This window comes from Prionailurus bengalensis, chromosome C1 (genome assembly GCF_016509475.1).
Source record: "Prionailurus bengalensis isolate Pbe53 chromosome C1, Fcat_Pben_1.1_paternal_pri, whole genome shotgun sequence".
NCBI classification, from domain to species: domain Eukaryota; kingdom Metazoa; phylum Chordata; class Mammalia; order Carnivora; family Felidae; genus Prionailurus; species Prionailurus bengalensis.
This window is the reverse complement of record NC_057345.1, coordinates 4,918,874-4,939,817: the sequence shown is the minus strand read 5'-3', so window position 1 is coordinate 4,939,817 and position 20,944 is coordinate 4,918,874. Positions and strand designations below refer to the sequence as shown.

At 48.0% G+C, this 20,944-nt stretch overlaps 1 protein-coding gene across 6 annotated transcripts in view; it reads right to left on the bottom strand.

Annotated features, from left to right (window-relative positions):
• Positions 1–20,944, bottom strand: part of CAMTA1 (calmodulin binding transcription activator 1) — an 857,550-nt gene that overhangs the window by 411,079 nt on the left and 425,527 nt on the right. For all 6 annotated transcript variants that reach the window (XM_043573690.1, XM_043573686.1, XM_043573688.1 and 3 more), the window contains exon 5: positions 19,474–19,609. In XM_043573690.1, coding sequence (XP_043429625.1) covers positions 19,474–19,609 — 136 coding nt within the window. The remainder of the gene's footprint in view (positions 1–19,473; positions 19,610–20,944) is intronic.

The following is a 20,944-nucleotide window of genomic DNA, read 5'->3' as shown; positions in this document are numbered from 1 at the left end:
AGAAATCAGTAGTAATTCTTATCTTTGTGATTTGTCTTTTTTTTTTCCTGTGTCTAATTAAAAGATTACTTCCTTGTTGCTGGTTTTCAGCAATTTGATTATGATAATTCTTTGTGTTCTTGTCTATGTATTTATCCTGCCCCATGTTTAGATTCACTGAGTGTTTTAGAGTTATGATTTTATAGTTTTCATCAGATTTGGAATAATCTTGACCATTACTTCTTCAGTATTTTTCTGCTGCTCCTATCCTCACCTGACCGTGGTCTGGGCCTCCAATTATATGTATGTCAAATTATTTGATATTGTTTCAAGTTTACTGAGTCTCTATTATTCTTCTGTTATTTTTTTCATCTTTCCTTCTCTGGGTGCTTTATTTTGGGCTGTTTCTATTGCTATATCTTCAAGTTTATTGACTTGTTTTTTTAGTGCCTAACCCACTATTATGCCCATTGTGATAGTTAGCCTCCAAGATGGCCCCAATGGCCTTGACCTCCTATTATTCATACCCTTGTGTCATCTCCACTTCTTTTTTTCATGGGCACATTGGTGACTTGCTTCTAATCAATAGGGTACATTAAAGATGTTGGGGTATCACACCTATGATTAGGTTCCAAGACATTGTGACTTCTGCTTTTCTAGCAAACTCTTTATTGTCTTTTTGGCTTATATACTTTGACAAATTAAGCTGCCATGTTGGAGAGGTCCATATGGTAAGAAACTGAAGGCAGCCTCTGGCTAAAAGCCAGGTAGGAACTTGAAGCCCTCAGCCCAACATCTTTCAAGGAGCTGAATTCCTGCAGCAACTAAGAAAGCTTAGAAGTAGATTCTCTTCAGGTGAGCTTTCAGATGAGCCATCAGTCCTGGCTGACATGTTGATTGAACCAGCCTCGTGATAGACCCTGAAACAGAGGATCCAGCTAAACCACATATGGATTCCCAACTCTCAGAAGTTGTGAGCTAATAAATAAATGTTGTTTAGAGCTCTAAATTTGTGGTAATTTTGTACATATCAGTCGATGACTAATATACTCTTCTGGTGAAATCTTCGCTTTAGATATCATATTTTGAAATTCTAAAAGTTTTATTTGGTTATTTTTTTATAATCCTCTCCTTGCACTGTTAATCTTTTCCTTTAAATCACTGAAGATTTTATAATAGCTGTTTTAAAGTCTTTGTCTTCTAATTTTATATCTACTTTATCTGGGGCTCCATTTTTACCAACTGATTTGTATCCTGGATATAGGTCACATTTCCTTCTCCGCTTTTTTTTTTTTTTACATGAATCATTATTTTTTATTGAATACAGGGTACTGTGCATGATACATTGTTGAGTGTAGACTTCTGCTGTCTTACTTTAAAGAATGTTGCATTTTGTTATATCAGGCATTTGCATTACTTTCAGATTAGCTTGCTCATTGTGAGGTTTGTTTTTGTGCTTTGCTAGGGTGAGTCTAGATTAGTCTTTACTCCAGGGAGAGTTTAGTCCTATTCTTTTTAAAAAATTTTTAAAAAATATTTATTTATTTTTGAGAGAGAGACAGAATGCAAGCAGGGGAGGGGCAGAGAGAGAGGGAGACACAGAATCCAAAGCAGGCTCAAGGCTCTCAGCAGGTAGCACAGAGCCCAATGCAGAGCTTGAACTCATGAACCATGAGATCATGATCTGAGCCGAAGTGGGATGCCTAAACAACTGAGCCACCCAGGCGCTCTGAGTTTAGTCCTATTCTTAAGGTATGGCCCTTCTGAGGTCTCTAATAAATACCCTCGGAGTCCAGTAATATCTCTTCACACAACTTAGCTTCCAAACTTGAACATCTCCAAGTTGTGTGTGAGTTCTGAGAATTTTTAGTTACAGCCCTCAGTGGTTGTTTTCCTTGACCAACTTCATGGAGCTTCACCTTATACACACTCAGCTTAGTATTTAGCCAAAGACTCAAGGAGACCTACTATGCAGATTTCTGGATCTCTTCCTCTGTTTATGTCCCTTCTTTCCAGTATTCTTCCCTATAAATTCCAATTGCCTTGGCCATCCCAAACTCTGATCTAGATCTCCTCAGCTCAGCTAGACTGCCATGTTCTCTTTGCTTACCTGTCTCCATGCTACTGGAACAAAGTCTCCAGCCTGAAAGCCAGAACTCACCTTGTTGTTTACTCTTCTCAGATATCAGATTCCTGCACTGCCTGTTTCCCAACAACTAACAACAGTCATTTCACATATTTTTTTCCAGAGTTCTAGTAGGTTTTGGTAGAATGCTAAGTTTGCTACCAATTACTTTGTCATTGCTATGAGAGGTCTATGGGTATTTTTAGAGATGTACAAGAGGGAATGGGATTAGCACTTCACTCTGTCCTTGGGTTCTTAAGATTTTTGCAGATACTCAACTGGCTTACTCATGGCAGTGGAGGGTGGCTGGGGGATGGTAGGAAGGTGCATCAGAAATGCTCCTCACCAGACGTGTCATAACCCCCAAAACCCAAGATCATTAGCGGCACTCATGACAACCAATCCCTTTGCCTTCACAGCAAATAATTTGTCAGTATAACAAAAACCTACCAGAAAGCCCCTCAATCTACCATGGATTTATTCTGTGGGTTGTACTAGATCCCTTTGTGCAAAGTGAGGTAATCATAATTTCTGAACGAAGACCCTTGATCTAATGGGAGGCCTACACATTTGGACTTGGAAGGGTCCCAAGAGACCCTGTGTGCCTCAGGCATCTGACATACTATTACACAGACAACCTCTGGCTACAAGGACCATCCTTGTCCCCTCATAAAGGCACAATCCCCAGGGGATCTCCAACCTAGCCAATACACAGAATTAATCACCTGGGGAGCTCTTTAAAAAAAATTACAGATGCCCACGTCCTACCCCAGAATACACTTTAGAACCCCAGCAGCTCACAGTGATTCTGATGCACTGCCAAAGATCACTCTGTCTTCTCATAATTTATGAGGCCAAAGAACTCACAAATATCAAGGCTGAAGACTTCACATGCCACCCTTATAAGCCACCCAGAACCAGCCTCAAGGGACATGAAAGTTATCTGATCCAAAAGGAGAAGACACCGAACTCTCTCTGAATCATAGAAAAAAAAAAAAACCTTGAAGAACGTTCTGGCTAGCTTCTCTCCCCCAGCCATTCCACTTCACAGATGAGGAAGCCAACACCCCAAGGGATTAAGTGACATGCCCAGTAACGATCGGCCCAGGGCCAAGTTACTCATCCAGAACATTCTCCACCATCCCTAAGACCCTTCCTAAAATCCCTTAGAAGAGAATCCAAAATCCTTACCCCATCTGTGCCCCCACATGACCTGGCTCCAGGCCCTACCAGCCACACCTCCCACAACCCTGTCCTTGTCCCTGCTTCCCAGGCACACTGGGCCCATTCCATCAGCAGAAACCAAGATCCTTGCTGCCTGAAAGACTCACTCTGTCCTGTTTACTGAGAATGGCCTATCCCAGATCTTCGTCCTTGGAGTCTCAGGTAGAATGTTCCTGCCTCGTTCAGGCTCTCCTAGAGCACCAAAGCCCAATGTCTGGCTATTGTTCTCGGTCTGGGCATGTGCCTTGCTCATCACCCTCAGCACTTCTCTCAAAGGTCCTCAGGCACTTGTTGCTTATCCCTGTCTGTCCCCATCCCACTCAGTGGAGAGTTTCAAGAGAGCAGACAATGGATCCGTTTTGTGCATCACTGTATCTCTAATGCCTAGCAAAGTGCCTGGCATGCAGTGAGCTCATCATAATGTTTCTTGGATGGATGGATGGATGGATGGATGGACAGACGGACAGATGGATGGATGGATGGATGGATGGGAGAAGTAAAGAAATGACTAATTGACAACTAAAGAGTGACAGAAATCACTGTCTCTAATGTGCCAAGTGCCATGAGGGCAAAGAGCTCCACCTGGACCCGGCAGAACTGACGAGTAAAGGCCATGTTCCCTTCCGGGGTGCACCCCAGGGGGTTTGGGGTCTCAGGCTATGCTCTCCCAGACAGAAGATCTGCTGGCATTAGCTTCCATTTTGAACACATTGATATCAAAAGCCCAGATACCCTGGCACGTGGCAGAGCACAGGTTTCCCTACAAAAGGAATCATGTCCGCCATTCCCTGCTCTAATAAGCACACCTCAGCTCTGCAGACCTGCCACGGGGCAGCGCTTTTCTCGTGCCATTCAAATGGGTACATGATGAAGGAGTGTTTAGGATTCACCAGTTTCCACTCTGAAATAACCCGGGAGTTGGGTCTCGCCATTCATAGGCAGACTTTAATATTCAAGCTGGAAGCACCAGCCAAGCGCTATTGAGGGATAAGAGCTCCATTTTCTCATACCATGTTATTCTCCTATGGGCCCTTCAAATCTCCAACCACAGCATCCGACAGGACCTGCCCTTACAAGTGCACTGCATCGTAAGTTTCCGATTACGAGTCAGATCCTCATGCCGGGCCAGTAGAGGAATTAGAATCAGAGTCTAAATTATGGGCACGCTTAAAAGTAATCCAGGCCTTCAGCCTCTTGGTTAGCATGGTACAGTCCCAGTGCTGTTCAGTGTAAGCAAAACACGAAGCCACATTTTAAAATTCCTAGCAGCGACAGTAAAGAAGGAAAAAGAAACAGGTGAGACTGATTTTAATGATCTATTTTATTTAGCGAATGTATTTAAAATATCTCAACATGTAATCAGTACAAATATTAACGGGTTATTTAACAGGGCTTCTTTTTCCTAGTAGGGCTATGAAATGTGGTGTGTATTTTATACTTCTGGCACCTCGCAAATCAGAGTGGGCACAATGTGGGCCTCCATAATGACACGTGGCTCGCGGCCGCTGTCTTTGGACAGCATGGGACCAGTCGGTCTGCTTACAGGTGGTGCGTCAGGACGAGACAACACAGCACCTAACCCGAGCTGCCTGCGGACTTGCATGGAAGAAGGAAGGGAGGAAAAACCAGTTTCCTGGTCCCCGCAGCCTCTTCCCCACCCTGCGCACGTTGGCGCCCACCTCGGGCAGCAGGGAAAGCCGGCAGGGGAAGCCGCCATGGCAGCTCAGAGCTCCGGGTGCTTGGATTCCTTCACTTGTATTTATTTGGCTTTTTATAAACAAAAGTCAGACTTAATGCATTCCATTCATCATGAGGAAAGGGCAGTAATCCTAAGGGGATCTGTCAAACAGACGCTCTTTCTGTAAATAAATAAAAAGGTGACTGCAGGAAAGGAAAATTACACTGAAGTGAAATCTGGGGTTTTTTCCATTTTCGGAACATAAGCCAAAATATTGCTAAGGCTTTTTATAAACAAAGATAATGAGTTGTATAATTTATGTAAATTAACTAATGCTGCTGCATTTTCTAGAAGTAACATAAACTGCATTATTTATTTGACGTGCCTTTTGGAGTAAAAAATAATTGTAATTGGGCATTATACCTAACAGGTTTCTCCCATGGTTTTCTTATTAGTATTTGTGGTTTTGAACGGAAAACACAGGACGTCTGAGAGCACCACAGGTGTGGCTTTCCTTCTGCATGTAGGAAAATGAGAATGATCTTTTCAACCAGACCAGCGTCAGACCCTGACCACAACCTCGGCTCCAGAAAGAAAGGACACATGCCAGGCACCACGGGCATGGCTTGGTCAGCATTTGTTGGTTCTTTTTGGCTGGTAAGGGGTACTAGTTAGTTGACACAGCCCCGGGGGATCCAGCTGATGTCATTGCCACTCGCTAGTGGTTTCCCGTGTTCACTCTTCAGGGCGCGCATCAAAGTGACTGCACTACTCAAAGCAGCGTCGGCAGCTCCCGGCCACTCGCTCTGAAGGCAGCAGCTCAGGCTCCACTCAGAACCCCTGAATCAGCATCCCCAGGGGGCTTTGCACGCACAGTAAAGTTTGAGAAATGCTCCATCCTCTGGATGGTGAAGACCCGGTCCCTTCCCAGACCCTCCCGCGGGAGACAGAGCCGCACACGAGAGGGCACGGGGCTGGGTCCCGGCTCACAGTGTCAACCCACATTTCCTCTCACATCTAGCACGTATTCAGACGAGCAATACGCAATCACACACCGCAATTCTTAATATTATCATATTAGGAGCATTAAAAATGCAAGAAAGGATAATTAAGCAGAATAAATTAAATAAGGATCTTGAAATACACAGCCTTGGAAATAGTTTCATTGCCTAAATGCTTGCAAACATCTGTGAGCTGCTATCACACTTGCTATCCTCTCCTGATATTCAAGGCACAAGATACGGTCAAATACCAAATGTAAATAGCCCCGATTCCTAACCTTGTTTGTGCAGCAAAAGATGGCCCTGAGGCAGAGAAAGGAACTCTATCGAAGGTCCATTGATCTCTGGGAGGAGTACCTTGTTTGGGAACAGAGGTCGCCGCTGGAGGAACCAGCCTTGCTCATTTAATACCAGGGGTGAGGAAAAACAAAACAAAAGTATCTCCGACCGAAAAGGAACGCAGGGTAATTCACTGAATTTATTTCATCTCATCTCCCTTAATCATGTAAAAACAAAACCCAAAAATGTTCTACATTCTGGTTTGTGTCCAACACAATGTACAAACTAATTGAGTGTAAAAAGCGTTGCTCTGCATTATATCAGTTAAAGTGAGTGTAACAATTGCTCTTTCTACCCCCGAGCTCTGTTTCATTTCCGTTTTTGTTATAATTCAGTCCATTCACAATATGTCATTGCAAACACTATTTGCAAAAGAAAGTATAAAAAACAGATTCTTTATTTCTTAGTGCATTTATTTTCATTTCCCCTCTCAAGCTCTCCACATTTATACCGTGCTTCCATCTGGAGGGCTTAAAAAAGTTATAGACGAAGTTACTATACATAATGAGGCGCACACTCATCTGGTATTTAGCCCGGCAATTTTATTGCCAGGTGTTGTGAAACGAAAAAAAAAAAAAAAATACGGGCAAAATACTGTGCTGCATCTCGTTTCCAAACATTTCATATCATGTTTGAGAGTGTTCATTAATTGGGAAAGGAAGCTGCTTCCATGAGGCTTACTTTGCTGCCTCCCAGGAAAAGGCAAGCGAGGGGGTTCCGCACACAGGAGGGGGCTGTCCCCAGTCACGGCAGGTGTCCGAGCACACACGCCTTGCATGGCTCGGCTCCAGGGTCCCGGGACCCGGCTTGCCATCAGGCACTCGAAACCCTGATGGGCCAGCTCTCCACACACTCGTTCAGGCGTCCCACAAACAGAAACTGAGTCCCTCCCGTGTTCAGTGTTGGTGAGACAGAAGCGGACCAAGCAAACAAGAAAACGGGAGCGTGTCCAAACCCACTGCCTGTTCTGGGGGCTCTGAGAGCTGGCCGTCAAGGGACAATGAATTCCATGAGAGCACAACAACCAAACACAACCCTGTACCGGCCGAGGGAGCCGCTCTTATGCCCACCTGTATGTGGGGACTGCAGTGTAGACTCTAACAACTACCTCAGAGCCACGAAAGAACGAAAGCTCAGGAGCGAGCTCACTTCCTCCTGGACTTCCCTGTCCTGACAAGAGCCAAGCAGGTTCCACTTGTGAGGAATAACTGTGAACAGTTCCGTGTGCATTCTTCGGGGAAACGGAACCTAAAATGGCACGATGCTGACAAGTAGGTCTAATTCCATGTTCGCAACAAAATGAGGGATTCAAGTACAATATCGGTGTCGGGGCATCACACCACGGAAGGACTGAGTGTGTGACTGGGCTGCTCCACGCGTGGATGAGTAAGGAACCTGGGCAGAAACAGGAAGTCTTGGGGCTCCCCAGCCTAGCTTCCCACAGACTCCTACAGTAAAGACTACAGCATTTAGCCACCCGTCCAGTGTTGTGGAAAGAGGAAGAAGTCAGGGAGTATTTTGCAATTCAAGCTACCAGACAACCCTGATACCTTCAAAATGTCACCATGAGGCACGCAGATTTGTCATTCTCGTTAGATGTCCCCCAGGAGCTCTGCCTGCCCTCTGTCCCGAGGTGACAGGACAGCCACACCTGCTAAGTTTCCCGGGCTCCGTGTCCCCTGAGAATGGGCACAGCTCCAGGGTGCTCCCATCCGCTGTCCTCGGTACAGACGCAACTCACCAGACAGGCTTTGCCACACGAATGGGTTCAGGGCAGCAGCCTAGATCCTACATGGGCTGACCACACTTCCATCAGACTTCTGAGATGTCCCAGTCACTCGTCATCTCCTCCAAGACTTCAACATATCTTTCAGGACGTTTCAAACAAAAGGGACACTCTCCTGGTCTCTGCCAGCATCTCAGTTGCTGAAATGCATCGACCTCAGCAGAGCTTTGTAAGAGCATGAAAAACTAGAAATCGGAGGATGAAGACACAGAGACTGAAGGACTCTGGACACTAGACAGTAACCGAGGAGTAGGAGCTGGTCAGCCATGAGTACAGGATATTAGGAGCCAAAGGGAGGGGAAAAACCACAGCCACTTGCTCAGAATTTATGTTTCCATAAGTGAAACATTAGGATTCTCGTATGGAGAAGAAATTATTGATACGTGTGCTCCCTTAAGGAGGGCTTCTCGAGAGGCCCATTCCAGATTTAATAATAGTCCACATTCTTCCCCCGAAATGGCAAACGCAGTCCTTGATTTCCTTATCACTGCCGCAGATACATGAATCATTAAGCTGCAAACCAGCAGAGGTTCAGTTTATCACACGCCACCTAGAATATTTAATAAAATAAATTCTAAATAATCAATTCGTGAAGAGTCAACATCTCTTACACTTTTGTAATAAATGTCTACCTCTCGCATCCATCATAAAACTGTACATAAATTGTGGCAGCAAAGATGAAAGAGAAAATGCCCAGGTTTCTCGTGCTGTCATGTAAATACTTAAACACGGACGAATAACATCTGTACCCTCCCTACGGCCTCTATTTTAGGGGGACGTTGTCACATCAAACACGGCCAGGCTACTTTCAAAGCACTTCAGGCCCGAAGATGCATGGGGTTCAGCCTTTCCCTCCTGCCATGAAAGCCTGATCCTTTGACCCACCCGGTCACACCAAGGTCATATTCCTTTGGCTCTGCTGTCCCTGAACAGATCCCTGGAGCTCAGAGTGCATCCTGGGGACCTGCCCTGCCCTCTCCACAGCACTATGGAGAAATGTCCCCGGCTTGTGGGAGAAACGGGACCCAACTGCCCTTGCAAGGATGTCTCCTACCTTCTTCAGACTGAGAACAAATAAACCCATGCCACATGGGCATGTTACCACTACAAAGAAAGAGAAAGAAGACATCCTAACTCCACCGGAACAGCGTTGTGATGAACAACACTGTCTGATGTGACAGTGTGTCATAAACAGAAGTGTTAATTCCTGGGGCACCTGGGTGGCTCAGTCAGTTGAGCGTCCAACTCTAGATTTTGGCTCAGGTCATGATCCCAAGGGTCAGGGGAGCAAACCCTGCATAGAGCCCAGTGCTGAGCATGGAGCCTGCTTAAGAATCTCTCTCTCTCCCTCTGCCCTTCTCCCCTGCTCATGCTACCTTTCTCTCTCTCTAAAATAAAAAAAAAAAAAGAAAATTTTAAGTGTTGATTCCTTACAGAATTAAGGAACACTGTCAGGCTGCAAACGTAAGTCTAAAAACATGGCAGTGCTCACGTGTGAGAGGCAAGTCCCTAATCATCCCCCATCAATCTCTCACTGGTTCCCATTGCACCCTGATCCTTCTAGAACCTGCTGCCATAATCGAGAACAGGAGTCGACCAGTCCAAATCCGGCCCTCAGTCTATTTTTGTAAATAAAGTTTTACTGGAACACAGTCACATCCGTTCTTTATTGTCTACGGTTGCTTTCATACTGCAGCAGTGTGACAAGACCATCTGGCCAGCAAAACTGAAACTATTTACTGTCTGACCCTTCGTGGAAGTCCATCACCTTATCCATTCACTCAAAAAATGTTTATTGGGCACCAAATATGCACCAGGTACCATGCCAAGTGCTGGGCTCGGCAGGGGATGAACGTGCCCTGCTGGGTGGAGACAAACAAAGCAGGAACAGGGCTCGTCCACCCGGGGAAGAGGGCGAGGGAGCCACTCAGTCAGCGCCCGCTGGCAAGCTCCACTGTCGGAGAGAAACCCACTCTTCTCTCTCCTTCATGGCCAAGGGCAGAATAAAGAGTGGTAGGCTCAAACCGTCTGATCAGAGATTTCACTTACAAGTTTTCAAAAGGTGCTGGGAATCAAGTAATAAATTACCAGACCAACTTGTGAAATTTTCCTTTGGATATTTTTCTTAACATAAGATTAAAAAACACAACACCTACGAGCCTACGGCCAAGTGACCAAGGGAAGAAAAAAGAAGGTGAGGGTCAATCCCTTCCAGTGCCTACGATACTTTTAGTATCTTCCTAAAAGGCGGATCTTGATTCAGGAGATCGGGTTGGGTTCTGAGAGTGTGCCGTCCTCGTGAGCTCCCAGGTGAGGTTGACCGGGCTGACCAGTGGGCCACACTGCAGGTAGCAAGTGGCAACATGGCTGTGTACGTGCCCGCGTGGCCCCCGGGTTTTGCATGAGTGAGATACGAGTGTACAGGCACGTCCTGAAGAGCAGAAAGCATTACAAGGTGTTGGAATTCAGATGCACAAAGAGGAAATGGAAGGTCACTCCACCTGTCCTGGAAGAAAACAAGAGCCAGAAAGGTGCTTTCAGGAAATCACCAGCTTTCCATCTATGGTGTGGGTTTGCATCCAGGAAGGGCAAGCAGAGGGCGGCTTAGCAGCCAGAACCCCAACGCGTGTGCAGAAGAAACAAGGAGACCGGAGCCAGCCCACCGCCAAAGCGGTCTCTGCCCTAGTGCTGTGGGAAGAGCTGTTCCCTTCTTGCCTTTATGCACCGACGCCTTCCTCTGCCATTCCTACTGGGTGCGCAGAAGCCCTCCGTCACGCCTCTGTCTTCCCCGTGATTTTTGCTGGTCTGTGGGAAACAGACACAGAAACTTGGGCCTCATTAGTTTGCAAATCATACGCCTTCCCTGTGTCAGTGACTAACCCATGTCAACTACAGGGGTCAGGCGTGACTGTCCTAGGATGGGCTGAAGATTCGTGCCCTCTGAGCACGGAGAGCACCACACGGAGAGAGGCCACAGCTGCAGATGACAGGAGTAAATTTCCCCAGCAATGTCAGGGCATTGAAAGATGTGGAGAAGATCAATAATTTACTATTCGGTCAAGTGAAGGCCAGAGATATTCTTTACCCAACCCAAGCAGCTGTATCTGGTCATTTACCGAGGTGGGTGGAATATATATCACGTTCTTAAAAGGCATCCCCAGCTTCTGCATGAGGCCGTAAATTATGCTTACAAAAATCAAGGTTATGTGTCCTGAGTAACATCTAACTTTGTGCCTGCTGTATGTTGGGGCCCAAATAGAAAGGCCCTGGGGTGAATTTTGACAGTGGTGTTCAAGAGTTTCCATTGTAATTGAATATGCTAAAATTCCCATTCATGTCCTTGTGGGCTAATCTGCAATCATGTTAAGGGACTGTTATGATAATAATTAAGTACAAGTTCAGCATACCAAGTTGATGTCTTGCTGCTCTACCTTCGACAGGGAGTTTCTAGCTCAATAAGGCTCAAATCAAGTTTAAAAAAGGAAATCGCAAAATATTTTACAGACTGTAATCTACCAGAGACGTGAGGAAGGCAGAAACTACAAACCCATTTCCTTCAACATCTTCCTGGCACCTCTTCACCACTGCCAGGGTCCTGCTTCCTTGGGGGAGCAGCCTCGAAGGGCAAGGCCTGGGCTGCCAGCGGTCCAAGTGGCCCCCAGAGTCCTTTTTCAGAGAGAATAAGAGGGTCCCCGGGCCCGGCGGCCCTTGGGTTTGCTGTCACACTGCCAGGAGTGCCGTCTCTTCTCAGCGGTGGCCAGCGTCCTTCCTGGTTTTTATGGTTCCTGCATCGATTATGTGTCTGGAGATAAACCAACTCACTTCCTCAAGTCCTCAACGAGACCAATACCCAAGCAGCCAAATCTCTGTCTGCAAAGACTCCAAGGAAACTGCTCCGATGGTCAGAGGGTGGCCAGATAAAATACGGGATACCCAGCCCAATATGCGTTTCAGACAAGCAGCAAATAAGACCTCAGCATAAGTATGTCCCAGATAATTACACGGGCCATACTTGTACTGAAAAGTTATGTATTGCTTATCTGACATTCAAATTTCACAGGACATTATGTGCACGTGTGTGTGTGTGTGTGTGTGTGTGTGTGTGTGTGTACCTACATGGGAGTGCACTAAATCTGGCAACCCTGCATAGGGAGAGTGAACACTCGGACCCCGCATGCCAAAGTCAACGTGTCCTGGAAGCTTGAGAGCTGTAGCTTCGGGATGGATAGAAACTGGCAATTCATAGTGGGATGGATAAACACAACTTGTTGTCTCTCAATTAAGGCTGACATGGGGATAGAAAAAGCTCCTACAGGACCTGGGTGAAATGAGAGCCAAGGAGTGACAACAGGCCCTGTAGGTATTCAGAGTGTTGGAGGACGAACTCGCAGCCACTGAAGTGGATGGCAAAAGGCCCCCACGTCTTCTTCCTAAAGTCCCCGGGGACCCGAGGGCGCCAGGTTCCTGGGCTTGGGGAACAGTCAGGGAGGGGCTCTTGCTCTTTTGACTCTCTGGGGTTATAAAGAAGGGAGGCCCAGTGATTGGAAGGGGACCACCACTTGTACCGAAAGACCTTCCTCATCCCCCCATCTCACTTGAGACTCGTGCGTGGGTGCCCCATGCTGCATCTTGAAGCCCGTGCTCCTAGACCTCCCTGGTCTTAGCACACATCTCCGGAGTATCGGGTGTTCTGAAAGCCGAAGCGGTATGGCGATGAGGAAACTGGGGATTTGCAATCAGACAGACCCGGGGTAGTGTGTTGACTCTGTTACAGACCAGCTGGGCATCCTTAGATATATTTCTTAATCTTCTAAAAATTAAGTACATCTTCTGCAAGAATGAGGAAAATGGCATGGCCTGCTAAATGGGAATGTTGCCAAGTCATTGGACAAGATGGCACCCATAAAGCGATGGGGACAGGAACAGGTATTCAGTAGGTGTTCGATGAATGATGCCATAGTTGTCATTGCTGTTGTCAACTGCCTTTGGTCAGGGAAGGCAGAGCCTTAAGAAAAAGAAGCAAAACCACCACCGTGGCCAGGCCTCCATGAGCTCAGCAGAAGGTGAACAGAGGCTATTACCATTTCAAAGCGTAGCTAGTTTAATGTTATTTATTAGTTAAAATTTAATTATACGAGTTGGGTAGGGACATGTCACCAGGGATGCTAAGTAATTAGAAATTAAAGAAAGACTATGGATTTGAGTTCCTGAATTGATTCTACCAAAACACATCCAGGTAACAGGAAATTGAGTTTTAACGTGCAAGCATGCCAGCAGAACGCTGCACAAAAACTCAGATGATTAAAAGTCAGAAGAGAGCTCGGGGAGATCCTCCAAGGTCCGCCAGACAGGCTGGCTCGCTCCACTGGAGGCATCATGAGACCAGGACACCTCAACCACCAGTGCCGGACACAAGAGAGGGGGTGGCAGGTTTGGAAATCGAAGAGCCGAGGGTGAGTCCCCGTGGGGATAAACACACCTGACTCACACGACTGAACCACAGGGTTGGGTGAGGCTCAGATGAGAGGACACCCATGAAAGGAGCTGCTCATGCAGCATATCCACCACTCATGGCATGAGCCTCTGGGTGGCCGGTGCAGACCCTGTCCTCGGAGGGGAAACAAGCCCATTCCAACCCTCCAAAGCCTCTGTGGTTACCGGTTACCACACCTCACTGAAATGACCTGATACGTGTTTCTGTAAGTTTCTCAAGTACGATGCTGTGTCCTACCTGCCTCTCGCTATTCTGCCCTTAATAGGCCATCGAGTGCCTGGATACCAGATACAGACCTTCTCACATCTAGAAGACACTGGATACTTAATATGTGTTTATCGAACCGGACAGGGCTAGTGGAAAGTCAGAGAGAACGCTTCCTGAAGGAAGGTACACAAATTAAAGGGAGGGAATGACTACTGCCGACTGGGGGAGGCCAGGGAAGACGCTCCTGGAAGTTTCCAAAGTTACAAGGCTACCATGACCTCAACGTCGATGTGGGAGAACGTGGGTTCTGAGCCAGAAACGCCGCACCGTACAGACTGGCGGGCGCATGGCGAGTCTGGGGGGGAGCAGAGTGAGGCAGCATGTCCACGCACCAGAGCCACACGATCATCCACGAAGAGCAAGAAGCATTGATTCTATCAAAAACACAAGGCGGCAACACACCGACTCGCCTGGCCCCCTGAGAGCTTCAGCTGCTCGGCCGTTTCATGAGCCAGCTGACCTCTTCCTTGTCTCTGCGCTGCTGCTTTCCAAACTTGATCTGGGCTCCATACATGTTTGCGGCTGGCTATTTTAAATATACTCCATCGACTGCAAGCGAGATATCTATTTATCTTAAGGCTGCCAGCAGGGCTGGAACGATCTGGCATCGCCATGAGGCAGCCCGTTATCTCATGCCCTGTTAATTCCTAATGCGGTAACTACAATATCATTCCTACTTCTGAAAGAGGTGCTTTTTTTTTTTCTTTTTAATATGTGGCCTAAGTGTCCAAATAAAGAACATCACTTCTAATGAGGCTGAGTCCAAAAACATAACCTTGTTACCGCCTCTGCTGTGCTCACAACAGGCTTCCGGCTTCCAGGCAGTTCGTCGGGAAGTCAAAGCAACTCTTCCTTCTTGGACACGGTACAAACGTGTCAGCAAAACTAAACTTTCTGTTCACTGCCGAAAATTCCAATCAGAGGGGATGACTGACATTTCTGCCAGGCAGATGATCCAGGCCGGGGGTTCCTGTCCACCACAGCACCGGCTCAGTGGGGAAGGATGCCTTTGTCCATGCTACCCACAGTTGAGACAACGGCCTCTGTGCAGTGCCACCCACTGGTTCCAAAGGCAGGATGTCTATGGCGAGGCGTGCCTCGTGATCAGAGCAGAGAAGGCCTGGTCTCCGGGAGGTGAACATCTGGTCTGCACAGGGCTGGGAGAGATTCTGACATGTCGCAATTCTGGCCACCTGTTGCTTTAAATCACATTAGCTATTTTTCAACAGACCCTGTCACTGCCCCTTGCTATGTCCCACCCCAACCTGTTACTATCTAGCTCCCACCAGTGCCTCGTGCCCCATGTTTATGTCTCCTCTTTACGACCAAGTCTGCCTCAGGTGCCCTTCCCGTAGGTTCCACGCAAGGACTCCCAGCACACTCCTGGTGACCTGGTGTTAGAGTAGCACACTTGATTTTGTGTCCTGCCGTGAGATCGGGAATGTTCATGTTCACGTCACTGCGCCTTCAGTACCTGTCACAATGGGGGAGAAAGCACCGGACAGCTGGCTGACAGATGGACGGTCTGTGCTGACTTGATCTGAAAAAAACACAAATCCCCCCAGGAATGCCCAGGAGCAACTGATGTCCGGGCAAACACTTTTGCCACAGAACCAGGGGAACCTTGGCTCAAGTCCCACCTCCACACTGATTTGTGGCAGGATACGAGGAGGGAGCAACTCTGTCTGAGGCTCAAATTTTTTCATCTATGATATGGGGATAATAATACGTACTTTAGACAGATGTTTCGATGGGGGTTGAATGGGATAGTGTAGCCGGTGTGTATGGAGGAGATTCATAAGCCAGCGGCCATTGCTATACTAAGTGTGTGTGGCTCCTGTCTGTTGTGGAACCCTAGCAGCTAAGGAGTCGGGGGGTAGACAGCCAAGCGCTGGCCTGGGTTCTATACTCGGCACTCTCAGGAGAGAGGTGTGAACACCAGGCAGAAGACAGCACCATAAGCTTCTGGGACCAGAGGACAGCTCTGGGATCTTGAAAAGTACGTGTACTCTTCCAGCTTGGCCCAAAGACTCCACCCACCTCACCTAACCCGGGGTGTGGCAATACTGGAGGCAGGGGACAGGTCAGATCTCCCCCTCTGCTCTCAGAGATTCTCCTACCCCCACAGCTCCCACCCTCATCAAGGCTCCAGATAAGCAGGCACGAATGTCCCTGGGGTGCAGAGCCAACCTCAGGCCTGCTAAGATTTCATCTCCTGAAACGCTGACATCACATCACAACCACCTTCTTTTTCCTCCCTGCCAACCTTTGTCGTCCCTGGAAACCTTATCGAGCTGGCTTCTCCGTGGCTTACAGACAAGACAACTAATCGTGGACTTAACAGCTCGTCAGCTTCAAAAGCGGCTGCCCCCATCCTGTGCCTGGCTGAGAAAATCAATGTGCTTTTGAGTTGCCGTGTGTTCCTAGGGCCCCAGCCTCCGAGAACAAAAGAAGCCGGACTGCTGAGCGGTTCCGTGGACAGGGCTGGCAATTTTCCTGGCCTGAGGGAAGGCTTATAGCAAGTGATATGTTAAACGGTAGATCCAAATATCTTTATCATGCCCTTGAACTGAGGAAACCAGCTGAGGTGGTAGAAAATCACAGCTCCAAGATCCGTGAGACGCAAAGCTTCATGTGTGTCCACATGGCAATTCCCTGGCTGGAAAGGACCACCTGCCCACTGTCCCCGCATGACCTCTGGGCTTCCTGGCCATTGGTCCAGACCAGGACAAATGCAGGAAATGTGCAGTGAGGTGAGGGCAGCCCTTGCTAAAGAGGTCTTTCTCTGGGGATGTTTGAAAACCATGCCCTGTGGTAGACAATCCATCACGAAGGACACCTGCTCGCATGAGAATGTGCTCATCCCCACAAACAATTAAGACAGACTCCGTTCAGACTGAACAGGGCACCGTCTTTCATCCATCCGTGTACAGGGGGGCACAGAAGAGATGGGAATTCTCAGTGCTGCTGGGCATGTAATTGGCACAGCCACTTGGGAGCAATTTCACAGTGTCCAGTAAAATGAAAGACACTAAGGCCTCACACCCACCAATTCCGGCAGGCCAGGGCTGCACACGTGTACAAGCAGACCTGTATGAACATGTCTCCTGAAAGCACTGTGATGCTGAAAAGCTGGACAGAGTCTAAAAAGGCACTGACTAGGGCATGGCTCGAATGCTCCTGCAGTGGAAAACTATAGAGCAGTTAAAAGGGATGAGGGGTGAGTGTCAACAGAGACGGAGCTCAGACCACCACGCCAAGTGAAAAGGGGGTGTCCAGATAGACTATGTAAGTAACGCACACAGTCCTACCCAACTTCAAGAGCTTGGCTGATCGCCCACCTCACTAGGAAGCCTCTCTGGTCATCCCAGTCCATTTGGGATCCTCTGGACACTTGTCCTAAAGGCTCAGGCTTCTGTTCTTCTCAGCCGCCAGTGACTTTCAGGTTTGTCTGCCTCTTTAATTTGACCATGAGACTCTGAGGCAGAAAACATGGCTTCTGTTTTCCCTGTGGACACTACAGGGCCCTGTACAGAGTAGGGCCGCAGTCAGTGCTCAGTGACTGACTCAATGGGACAACTCTGCGAGCTGAGTGGAAGAGGCCACCACACCACGTGCCTGCCTGGAGTGGCCTCACTCTCCAAGAGCCGGAGAGCACACACCTCGTGTTGCTGACCAAGGGTCTCTAAGCCCGTCTCCCATCCCCACTCCCCACCGCCACTGATGCTCGGCAAGTTTCGGAGACCCCTCGCTGTCTGGCCCGTTCCCTGCCCTTGCGTTCCGAGGGTCCCGATCGCCCCCATACAGGTGTCTGAACCCGAGACTGCAAGCGTGAGCCACAAAGAACTCCAAACACAAATATGGTCTACAAATAACCACCAATCATTCTGATTCCATCCAGCGACAATTCTAATTTATAACATGGGAAGAAAATGAGCACTGTGGATTTTTGTTTTGTTTTGTTTTGTTTTGCCCCAGGCTTTTGAGCTGCTGCTGAGGAAGAATTCCACCCCACTGCTACTTACAACCCAAAGTTCCTGATTTACGTGTTATTGAAGACGAACTGTGCCAGAGAGCTGCAGGCCCAGGGGCCGTCTGCTGCAGCTCTGGTGTGAGTTCCCACAGACCCTGGTAGTCCTGGAAAGAGTCCTGTGCGGGTCGCAACCACGCTTCTCACTTTCTGCCCACCCGGCCCAGCCCCCGTGCCCTCAGGCCCCTCGAGGGCTGACCTGCTGGCCCCATCACCAATCGGTCCTAGACCGGGGTCCATAGGAGTGCATTCAGGGCGATCCGCATTTTAATGTCTCGTGAGTTGATTAAGCCACACTATGCAAACACTGAACACAGGAGAACATAGGAAAAGTGGGATTTCTCATATTGGGGCTTTTCTTTGCTCATCATCATAAAGCATTGTTATTGGGTGTTTAAAAAAAACAACCACAAAAAATAAAACAGAAGTTATCTCTCTCTGTGGGGTAATATAATAAAAGCCACCGGATGCTATTTTTAACAGCCATAAAAGCACATGATTAATACAGAAAAAGTCATAATGATAAAGTGTGTCACGGAGAATGTCGGCCTGGAGTGTGAGCCGTTGAACTCAAGAGGGCTTATCGTCCAGGTGATCAATCCTGGCATGCTAGGGGACCCAACACACCAGCGGACTCCAGGATCTCTCTCTTTGACCCGCGTGAATTGCCAGGTGGATCACAAGCCACCTTCTCGGCTCCTGACCCAAGACAGCACCATCCTCGCGGGGAAGATATTTTACAAGGATCAAGCAATGCAACGAAGTGTGTGCTCGCTAACTAGCAGCCACGAATGTACCACGATTCATACCCTCTCCCTCTACCGCTGTGACACACGGCTTAGGCCTTCCAACAATGAAAGGACCCCAGGAGAAAGTCTCCATGGCCACCCAAGAGTCGGAGCCTGTGGTCTCAGAACAATAGCAAAACCACCACACTGCACCTTGCCTTCCCCCAGGATCCAAACCGAAGTGTGCACAGATCCCAAGATGTGCCCAGCAGCGCCCACCTCCACCCCAGCCACAAGAACCCCAGCTGTTCATCTTTAACACCTCCGAGCTCTCTGAGGTTGAAATGCCCAGAAGGAAATGGAAGAGGCTGCCAGCAGAGGGAGTAAAGCCAGGCTCTGGTTGGAGATCACCAGATCCCAAGGGACCCACTCAGCAAAGGCAGGTCCAGGCCACCTGGACGGGGAGACACTTCACGCGGCTCCTTCTTCCCTCACACCTGCAGACTCTCAATGCACCTGCAGCCTTCTCCGTGATAGATACAACACAGGGTTCTGCAGGAACCTTGCAAATCCCAGTCTATGCACCAAGGACTCCCAAGAAACAGGACTGCTTTAGTTAAATCTGGCTTTACGGAAAACTTGAACGGAGGCTATTGGGTAAGAAGGAAGAAAAAAAAAAAACAAAACAGCAAACGGGGGGGGCTTGGCAAACAGGAATGCTTTTGACAGAGGTGACTGGCAGCAAATTACTCCAAAGCGATCCCGTGTCATTGCAGCCCAGAAACAACATTTGTGGAACAAGAGAGCCTTTCTGCCCTTTACCTCCACTCCCTGGACCTTGAGTTTCATGTGGTCCTCTCTGGTCGTTTTCCCGTCTTTCCTCTTTTTCCAGCAATACCCATCCTTCCTGTATTTCACCTTCTTCCTGTTGTAGAGGATCATTGAGCCATTCTGTGGTCTGGAAACAACAAATGGTTAAGTTACCAAGAGAACCAAGCAGAAGAAAAATTTATGAAGAAAGATATCGTGGACCAGGAAAAGTCTCTACAGAAAAGCAATATTCCACATTTGCCGGAACATAATTTTTCACCTTTTATTGCAGCTCCCTGGATTAACCATGTTTTATGGCCAGCCAAAATTTGCTTGTGGATTTGGTACCTAATGAATTAAATGTGTCAATGATAGGCTTAAAAAACATCCCCTTAGTAATATCCACCATCTAATCAAGATATACGACGTGGGGGCCTGAGCTCCGTGCTGAAAAGTAGAAAAACAGCAAGAGAAAGCAAAAAGAGCCGGGGGTGTCGTGGCAGACTGCAATATCTTATCTCTTGTAGAAAGATTTTCTACACATCTTTTAATCCATCACCCAGCATTAGGAAATAAATAAGTTTAACGCAGACGCTAGATGACTATGTTAAGAACAGACCAATGGAAGAACTAGTCGCCCAGGCCAAACGCTCTTGATTCATTGCGCGCGTTTAGATCACTGCAAGATTCAGAGGAACATCTATAGCGCTTCTTCTCAAGCCAGCTAAGTACCTGATTCTTTCACATTTGGGCTTCGGCTGTCAGAAGGCTCAGCCCTGTCAGGTAAATTTGTCTATTTGGTCCACGACCACCGTACCTTAGGAAAATCGCTGGCTTCCCGCTCGCTAAACGCTGAGAGGGGATGGCCACTCTTGTGCCATTCCAAAAGAACAAACAGAAAAGAACCGTGAATTGTCCTAAAAGAAGTCACGAACCAACCGAAGAGAGCAGAGGATGTTCACGTGCACCTCTGCAGCTACAGAGGGCACACACTTTGGTTTGGAAATGCCAAGGAGAGAAACAACTAAATTCCTCTGGCAGCATGTGCTGTGGCAAGCCGCTTCCAGAGTGAACCAGCAGCAGGTGTGGGCAGATTCAACCTTCAAGGAAGACTGAGGCTCCCCCCGAAAGCAAAGAGTACGTCACTCGCTCCCCATGGCCATGCTACCCCCGGCTGAGACCTCAGCACAGGAAGGTCACAAATGAGTCTATGTGTCCAGCAGACCAGCACAGGCACATCTCACTCCTAGCCTTGGTGTGAGAGCTCCTTACACATACAAGGCAAAGGAGGTGGTTTCTTCCAATGCAAGTGGGCGTCTGTGTCTTTGCGACAGTGGTTCCTTGTGGCCTGGGGCAGGAGCCTGTATCCCAGTCTTTCCTTCCTCCTCCCCCAACAAAGGGCCATTTCACAGTCAGGCACAGAACACTGGCTAGTGACGTCTTACTACATTGTCTGGGGCAGGGGGTGGGAGTCACGCCAGGG